At 39.8% G+C, this 9,253-nt stretch overlaps 1 protein-coding gene across 1 annotated transcript; it reads left to right on the forward strand.

Moving 5' to 3' along the window:
- Positions 1-3,226: 3,226 nt before the first annotated feature.
- On the forward strand, positions 3,227-8,922 carry LOC113032235 (protein BTG3). The gene is made up of 5 exons (XM_026185004.2): positions 3,227-3,391; positions 5,447-5,624; positions 5,724-5,861; positions 6,040-6,385; positions 7,691-8,922. The coding sequence occupies exons 2-5, from the start codon at positions 5,452-5,454 to the stop codon at positions 7,886-7,888; spliced, it is 855 nt and encodes a 284-aa protein (XP_026040789.1). The 5' UTR covers positions 3,227-3,391; positions 5,447-5,451; the 3' UTR covers positions 7,889-8,922.
- The last annotated feature ends 331 nt before the right edge of the window (positions 8,923-9,253 follow it).

Here is a 9,253-nt window from a genome sequence, read left to right on the forward strand (position 1 = left end):
TCCTCTGTGATGGTGGGCAGAGGCAAAAATAAATTTTGTCTTTGTCTTAGGAATTATGGACCTAACTATATATCCACTTGAACTAATTGAAGCTAATAGTATACAACACCAAATACCAGCCACCTATAAAACAATTCTGACATCTCTTTCTATGTGTTTCATAACCCCCATTCACACATTGAATTGACTTTAGTGATGGCAGGGTGGTGAATCGTCTCATGGATAATTCACACCTGGGTTCATGCTACCCCACCTTTTGACTGGCTTTGTGACCCCTAGTGATGACAGGGTGGGTCAACGACTCTCAAGACGACAATTTCTAAAGACAACTGTCCCATTAAAGGCTAAATACCTGAGACCTCCCATTAGCTTTTAGAACTGAAACAAACTCAAGAGATAACTGTTATTATTATTGGCAGCTAGAAATGCTATGACTGAGGTGTGTGTGTGTGTGTGTGTGTGTAGCAGGGGGTCTTCATGAATTTTATACACTGAAGTCCTTCCAGCCTTAAGCTGTTAGAATGGGCTGTTCTAATGACCTAAATAAACCTGAAGGCTGTTTGTTTGAATGGCTTCACTATATAAAATTCATGAAGACCCCCTCCTACACACACAAATGGTAAATGGCCTGTATTTATATAGCGCTTTACTAGTTCCTAAAGACCCCAAAGCGCTTTACATATCCGGTCATCCACCCATTCACATTCACACACAGGTGATGGCAAGCTACATTGTAGCCACAGCCGCCCTGGGATGCACTGACAGAGGAAAGGCTGCCGGACACTGGCGCCACCGGGCCCTCTGACCACCACCAGTAGGCAACGGGTGAAGTGTCTTGCCCAAGGACACAACGACCGGGACTGTCCAAGCCGGGGCTCGAACCGGCAACCTTCCGATTACAAGGCGAATTCCCAACTCTTGAGCCATGATCGCCCCAAACATGCACACACATGCACTAAACCAACTCCCAGTTTTGGGTTTGGGAGACAGAAACTCCAGATTTTTTTCTCCAGATCAGTCTTAAAACTTTGATTTTTGTTAAAGCCTATACTTTAAGATTTGTGCCTCCCTTAGCACTAATTAGCATCTATCTGTCTCTGTTCAGTGAATCCATGCACTTTATAGATGCTGCTTATTAAACAACCAGGCTTGCAGGAGTTTACTGACAACTTCACCCTAAAAATAAATAAACTTCTAGTATAGATCTCTCTCCTCAGGGTTCCTTTAAGGAAAATTAAAAATAATAATAATAATAAAGAAATGTAAAATAAAATAAAATAAAATAAAATAAAATAAAATAAAATAAAACAAAACAAAACAAAACAAAACAAAACAAAACAAAATAAAATAAAATAAAACAACGATTTTTGGCCCTCATAGACTCGAGGCAATAATTTTTAATTAAAGTGTAAGAACTAAAGAAACTGTTTGGTATAAAATGAACATATAAGATTCAAATACATTTCATTTGATCAATTACATTAAATCTAATGTACTTATGTACCAAATTTACACAGAAAATCATCATGTGATCAAATTACTTACTTAAAGTCAGCATTTTGGGCATAAACATTTTTTAGATCGGTCAACAATTGCTTCAGACCAGTGAGTCTAATATTTTATTGATTTTTTTTATGTAGTTAAAAGTTGAAAAAGTTAACATCCCACAATTTTAGTCTGTAAATGACCATTAAAAAAAATCCACGTTTGACTTCAGTGAAAGTGAGTTCAGCACAATAGCACCACCCATCCATTCTAGTTTATTTGGTATGTAACAGTTATGCAAATCAACCTCTTGAGCGCTTAAATAGTAGGATACCGGCCAAGTCACTTCGAGGAACACTGACAAACAGCACTCACCTCAAACAGAAGGAATCTCTGCTCCCTATTGTAAGTAAAATTTGATTTCCATCGTTAGTTCTGATAAACACTTTTAATTGGTATCTTTCATTTGGTTATCTTTTGAAAATGTCCTCATTTCATGTCCGTGTGAACCGTGGACAGGTTTTTTAGATTCGTCTCAGCAACCCTGGTTACTGTCTAGCACGAGACCAACAGAGACCAATACTTCTTCTCTGTTCCTGTAAATCTTTAGTCATTTATTTGCGTTATCGTTCACACATTGTCGGACTTTTTAGGCTAAGCCACATTCAGACATGCGCGTCTTTATATTTGGTTCTATATGTTATATGGGTATGTCACTTTCCGTAAGCACCTGAAATTGGCAGAACTGGTCATTATGGGGGTGTCTCAGTCCATTGTAAGTAGTTATCTTGGCCAGGGTAATTGCTACATGTATTCCAACTTAATTTGTGTTTATATTTGTTACAAACTGCGGCCCTCTTGTCCAGGTTTGTCCAGGATTTCAATAGCAGTAAAACTTGACCGTGACATATAAAAATTGTATTATATAAAAATCTCAGATGTAAAGCCACAATAATCTCTCCAAAATCACAAGCCTTTACCCCTCATTGGCATTAAACTGTAAGTTAAATTTAACACAGACTTAAAATTTCTACAAATTTACAAGATAAATCAGCATCTAACAGCAACAACACTTTAACAGTCTTAAGCGACCCGTTTACCCGTGACTGGGTCTTGGGTTATTAAGGTAATTTTCAAATTTACTCGTCAAGTTCATCTCACCTTATATAAGCTCATCATTGTACTAATTAAGTTATTTTCAAATGTAGCACGGCCTTCAGTTCCAGTTTCCCGAGACTTCAGCAGAGAGCGTGAGAGAGGTGGTAGGCGTAGGCGTGGGGGAGTACTGTACTACTTATGCAAATTGTCACCATAGCAATGCAGCCCGCCGTTAGAATCGGTTATATGGTAATAATTAGCCAACGAACAGTTAATTAAGTCTGCTGCTAGTGAAGCTTCAGGTATGTAACAATCAAGCATGTAAATCCATTAAAACGTAACTTCATAATGATATATGATTCATAGGAACGCATTCCCTATGTGACATGTGTGTAGCTGTGGGGTACAGTTAATTACAATCCTGGGTTTGTTTGTATAGCACATAGTTGCTAAGCGCTTCACAGTTTGGGTGAAACCACACCTTTAAGAGGTGAGGACACTATTAGGTATCCCCCCACCCACACCCTCTTCCGCCTAGAAAAGCAGCAGAGTGAGGGATTTCGCTCTCTTTCACGCTCATCAGCTGTTTACTCCGGTATTCCATATTTGGGCCGGGCGGGCACTAGTCACCGCTTGCTCACTACACACAGCGAAGGAAGTGAGTCACGCTGACGGTAATCCTACGTCTCTGTTGCTTTACAGCCGAAGAGAACAAGGAAGCAACGTGCCGCCACGAGAGTTCCAGCGCATCAGTACCGAGGGGCAGACAAATACAGCAGGAGGGCACCGACAATAACTACGTTAAAATGTGAGTACTCACTTCTGTACTTCTAACTTTAATTTTATCGCGTTTGGTTGTGTAATGTGTTGAAGTTTTGTCGGCTGTGTTACGTCTGTTTGTTGTTGTAAATTTTATTTGATTGTATTTTATTAATGTTTTTTAAACATTTTATTTATTTATTTATTTATTTAGTTATCTAATCTCATCTCCGGAAATACCCCCCCATCCAAAATACATTGTATATTAATTGTTAATTAATACGTTGTTTGGGTGAGCTGCCTACAGCTGTACGTTTCTCGTCACAAACTTTCTGAATTTCCATTTGGGGGTTTCCGCACCGCCTGAAAACTCAAGCGCGTTATTTCCACTAAGTAGTGTGACGTTCCCTTCATCACAGCTGGCTGGAGGATATACATTTTTCGCTTTCTTATATTCTTTGTCTGGCTTTTTTATTTTGTATCCCAACAGTCCACAAGCACGTGAACACGCTTTGCGCCGTGTCCTCATCTGCAGGCGCGGGGGGAATATCGACGAAACCGCTCCTAAAAATGGCTCAACTAATCTTTCCTTTTCAGGGCGACATTTTAACAGAGTTTTGCCCTCGTAGTTAAACATTAAAGACCGCAGTATAAGCAGCTGGAACAAGCCTGTGCCTGAAAATAGGTCAAGTTGTTCCAAACAAACCTGTATCAGAGGTTTGCGTATAATGACAGCCGCTCGCCTTTAAACGAGCACAGTAAACATGGTGTGCAGACTGAGAAGCTACCTCATTTTCGAGCTCACCTAACTTGTGATTATAGAGAAAACAAACACCCCCAGTGATGCGTTTAAGTTCCTTCAAAACGTAAATCATCCATCTGTATAACTCCAAATGAACGTGTGTAAGACCATCTGTCTTCAGTAACATGCTGTTACATTTTGTTAATCATCCAATTTAAGGACTTCATTAAGAACAAAAGTTCAAGATAAACCAGGGATTTAAAATAAGAACATCAGTTTTAAAACAACCTTTTATAAATAAATCAAAGCGTTTTTACAGGCATTTCTTACTCTTTGTTCGACAGTAACTAAAATCACTGGTTCAAGTGTCTAAAAATGAAGGTGTAGGCCTGCTATAAAAAAGAAAACAGAAAACAATATTTATATTCAATTCTGCAGATGTGTGGTTTAAATAACTGTTGCGGTCGCATGTACCACAATCGTTGAAGCAATTCTTAAGATATTGTGCTGTTATTAATGGCTTTAATGTCTCTTAGCACTTGTCACCCAAACCATATTGACTCTTCATTGCAGATTCTAGCCTACCCCTGTTTACCTCACGGACAAATTATAAACTGGAAGTCCGAAATGGTGTCTGAGGGGGATAACACATCGATGCTCTCATAGTTCATGCTACAGCAAAACATTTGTTAGGGATTTAAAGTTGCTGCTTGTGTCACAGGATCACGGCTACCCTTAAGGGAAGGCTGTGGCTCCATATAGTAGAGAAAATGATTATTTTCTGTGACAACACATTACCCAGACTGAAGCAAGAGTGGCACGTCGCAAGCCACAATAACAAAGTACAGTTTGCAACTCAAAAGTTCAAGGATGGACTTTCTTGTCAGGGATAACAGGAAGATGTTAGCACTGTCAGCTGGTTTGTCTGCAGTTGGCCAAAGCCTTGGCCCAATTAAGCACATTTTTTCTCTCTCTGATCAAGTTGACACTGACACTCAACCCAAAACAGACATGCTATCAGAAAATAAACAGCACAATGACCTCAATGAATTTGCATAGTCAAATTACTTGGATGTCAACCTGATTTATAGTTTGCATCTGATTTGCCCGTGTACAAACTTTATCTTTTTGTTGGCACAGAGCATGGCAATATATGTAAAATTCACTCAGGACATCTCACCCATGCTCAACACTGCCCTGAAGGCAAAGAAAAATAAATATACACTTCAGGGAAAACTGCACAGGGAAGTGTGATAACTGAAGTTCACGGTCTTCCACACCTCACTGAAGTCATAGCAAAACACATGCACAGAATCACATGGATAAATTGTGTGGTTTTCTTCCTTCTTTCTTTGTCTACAGTCACAATGAAGCAAGAGATCAAGGCCGGGGTGGACTTCCTCAAACGAATGGCTGTGACACGTGGTAACTTAGATGGTGCCAAAGCAGAGTTGTTTGCAGAAAATCTTCAAAGACTTCTATGTGAAAAATACAAGGATCACTGGTACCCCGACTGTCCCAGCAAAGGCCAAGCATTTAGGTAATCATCACTGTTTAAACATTTACACAGTGGTCAGTGAGTGACTTTTTCCTGCAAAGAAAGAAGGCACCTAACTTTTAATTCCTGAACTTTTCACAGATGCATTCGCATAAACAGAAGCATACCCTGTGATGAAGTGGTGTTGCAAGCCTGCAAAGAGACTAACATCATGCCCACCAGCCTGGGATTTCCATCTGAGATGACTCTGTGGATTGATCCACTGGAGGTGTCTGCAAGGTGAGTCACCGGGTGCCTGCAGAGGCAGACAAAGACGCAGCCATTTCTCAGTCTGTTCTGTTCTGAACGAGTGACAGTTGTGATGCAATATGTGAAACAACAAGTGCAAACTTGTAGGAAGTCACAGGCTGGAAAATGGATGGCATGACTTAAAAATCATTTACTCCCTTCTTCACAGATCCAAAGAGAACAACAGTCCCTTTAAAGTTGCTTCTTTCGACAAAGAGGAGGAAGAGGAGAATGAAGAGTGTGTGAAGGATGACCTGGATGTGTCCTCGCTGGACTCACTAAGCCAGGAGACTTCAGATTACCACTCTGCCACATCTTCGGATTGTGGTTCAGCTTCATCGAGCGACACGGAGGAGGAGGCGAAAGATGGGGATGTGCAGGGAGAAAAAGAAAAAGAAGGGCAGGTTGCTGAGAAGGGAAAGATGGAGGATGAAAGCTGCAAAATAACCATGGTGCCCAGGATTCGAAAGCCACACGAAGATGGATCAAACAGGGTCAAATACCCAAGAAATATGGTACGTTTTTCTTGCTTTCTTTTCTTTTCTTTTTGTTTTCTTTTCTTTTCTTTTCTTTTAACAATCTGTTGGTCATTTATTTACCACAATGCTTCTTAGAGCAGTTATCTATGTGGCCAAACCTGTGCTTATGTTAGTAAAAGAAAGCACACCAGGGCTCGCAAAATCGCTAGCCCGACGGGGAGACCAAAATCTATCTCAGCCCCGCCCGTCGGGTTATCATATAGCCCGACGGACGGGGCTGAGATAGATTTTGCGAGCCCTGCACACTAATTAACAATAGTGCTACAAGAAATGACTTCTTTGTTACAATGAACCTGAGTACAGTAGCCTAGTCAGAAAAACCCACATGCAGCATCCAGCTGCCACAAATATACACTTACAGATTCTCATCACATATCAGTTCAATTCAGTTTTATATAGCGCTTCATCAGCAGCAGTGATCAACATCTGTTGATCATCTCAAGGCAAACACCTAGCGTAAAGACTCCACAATAATAAAGAGAAAACCCCAACAATTAGATGACCCCTCTTTAAGCAAGCACTTGGTGACAGTGGGAAGGAAAAACTCAGGAAACCTCTTTCCATACCTTTTGTAAATTTTTTTGGCTGGCCATTCATGAGGTCTTGTTGATGATGATTTCCAATAATGGAACGACCTCTGAGAGTTGAATGAGGTTTGAATGAGCTTTAAGGACTCTTGTCTACATAAAAGCTAATCCTAGCCTGCCTTTGTTGTGGTGTAGCAGATGTCTTAAGTTGTTGTGCTGGAAATCTGGTTGTCAATTCACACGGTTAGATCACTGCCTTAGCATTGCGCGACTATAAATCTGGGCAACTGAGCTACTGAAGGCAAGATTTTTTCCCTCTTAGTTAATTCACTTATTATATAGAATTAATGGCTTCAATAACCTATGCAGCTGAACATTTCTCTATGAAATAAGCGTGAGTTATCTGTGAATTATGCGTTATCCAGTTTTAAGGATTTATGGCCTTGTTGTTAGCAACCGTATAGGTCCAGTGTTGTGATTCATTGGATTTGTTGTTGTTATAAGAAACTGGCTTTATTTCTTTTGGATTAACTGACTCACACTTTTTGCAATTTCTTCCTTTACACAAGTAAGATACATGAACAGCTATTTTTAGTTTCATTTGCAAGTTGTTGTTGATGTTAGCTGCTGCTATATTATTACAGTGTTATGTTTTGTTGTTGTGTGCTTTAGAAAGGATTCATCACATATGGAAAAAATGTGTCTGTTACCATCCTTTCAGATTTCACTCAATCCAATCTTTGTCTCTGTTCAGGTGCCTCCTAACCTTCAGGTCATCTACCACCCTACACCAGTGTGGCCTCAGTTCAAGAAGCATGCTCCAGTTTTCATCAGCACTGTGCCACCACCTCCAGCCCAGCAGGTCGTTGGATACTACGTTGTGCCGCGGACCTTTCCGCAGTTCATCATCCCTCAGGCTCCCCTGCAGCCATGGCGAGCAGGGAAGGAGTAGACCAATTGTGAACTATGGGGAGGGCAAGTTTGGGGGCATTATAAGCATTATAAGCTGAGCTGTCTGATGTCAGGCCTGAGTAGAGATCTTCTTGGACCAAAAGGTTTAGCTGTACAGTTTAATTATTCCTTTCATAATCTGAAAAAAAAACAACTCTTTTGTTTCTTCATTTTTCTTTGTCAACGACGGCTATTACTCTGCACAGGGATACCCCACAGCTCAAGTGAAAACTGCTCTTTGAATCTGTTGTGTTTGCACTGCTGCTTTTGTATTGATGAACTGTACTCAACAAGAACAACATCAGTCACTGGGTGCTTGAAGTTGAACTCAGGAATTCTCAGCAATATGTTTAATGCCAAAAATATGTCTTTTAAATTTTTTTTTACCATCTGTAAATCTTTGCAGGGTGTAAAAGTCACAGTTAATCACTGTGAAATGTGATTCAGGGTTTTTAAACTACTGTAGCAATAGTGACAATATCTGTCTATTAAGTAGAAGAGGCTATTTTTTTACTAAGCTGCTTGTAAATATTACCACATCCGATGAGCACTTTATAATCGTATATTTGTTGTAATTTATTCAGCCACCAATGGATGGCAGTCAAGTCACATACAGTCAGTTTTATATATATATTTCAAACTTTGGTTTTACTTTAGAAACTTCACTTTTCCAAACGTGAACATGTTTATTTAATAGCTTAAACGCTCTCTGCTGTAATATACAGAACGCTTGTGTCACTGTCTTTTTCTTGTTTGTTTGTTTTTTAATTTGAAATGGGCTTGCTTATAAAGTCGTGACTTTTTTATTGTTCATTGCTTGCTATGAGGTCCTGCTACAGCTTTATAAACCATGAATTGTTACTTTTCATTTTTTATTTATTTACATTTCACGCTTACGCATTGATTGATTTTGTTCTTAGTTCTTGCTTGAGCCGCTTGTTTTATCGCAGAAGATTAATCCATGCAGTTTTTTCTGAAATCATTGTTCTGACATGAATCGTACTTTTCAGTAAAGTCTTTGCTGTTGCGTTTAAATCCTGTTTGTGTTTCTTCTTTTTTTATTCACTTGGCTGGGAAATCACCTGTATAAAGTGTATCCTCGGGCAGAACTCTCACTGCCGTCAGCGGAACAGCAGGATCTGGTTAGCGGAAGTACTCCAGTGCGTTGGATGCGTCACGTTGCCCAAGGTCATGACGCTGTGCCTCAGTTGAAAGGGTTTAGGAGAAAGGCTTTTTTTTTCTCACTTTTTGTGTAGTCTATTTGGGGACTTACCTGTGCAATTTAATAAATATGGAGACATCGAAATCAGAGGGCACAGTTACATGAATGTTTTCAAAATGACAAGAAAAACATTTTCAGGTAGAA

The sequence above is a fragment of the Astatotilapia calliptera genome, chromosome 11 (assembly GCF_964374335.1).
Source record: "Astatotilapia calliptera chromosome 11, fAstCal68.1, whole genome shotgun sequence".
Classification (NCBI taxonomy): Eukaryota; Metazoa; Chordata; class Actinopteri; order Cichliformes; family Cichlidae; genus Astatotilapia; species Astatotilapia calliptera.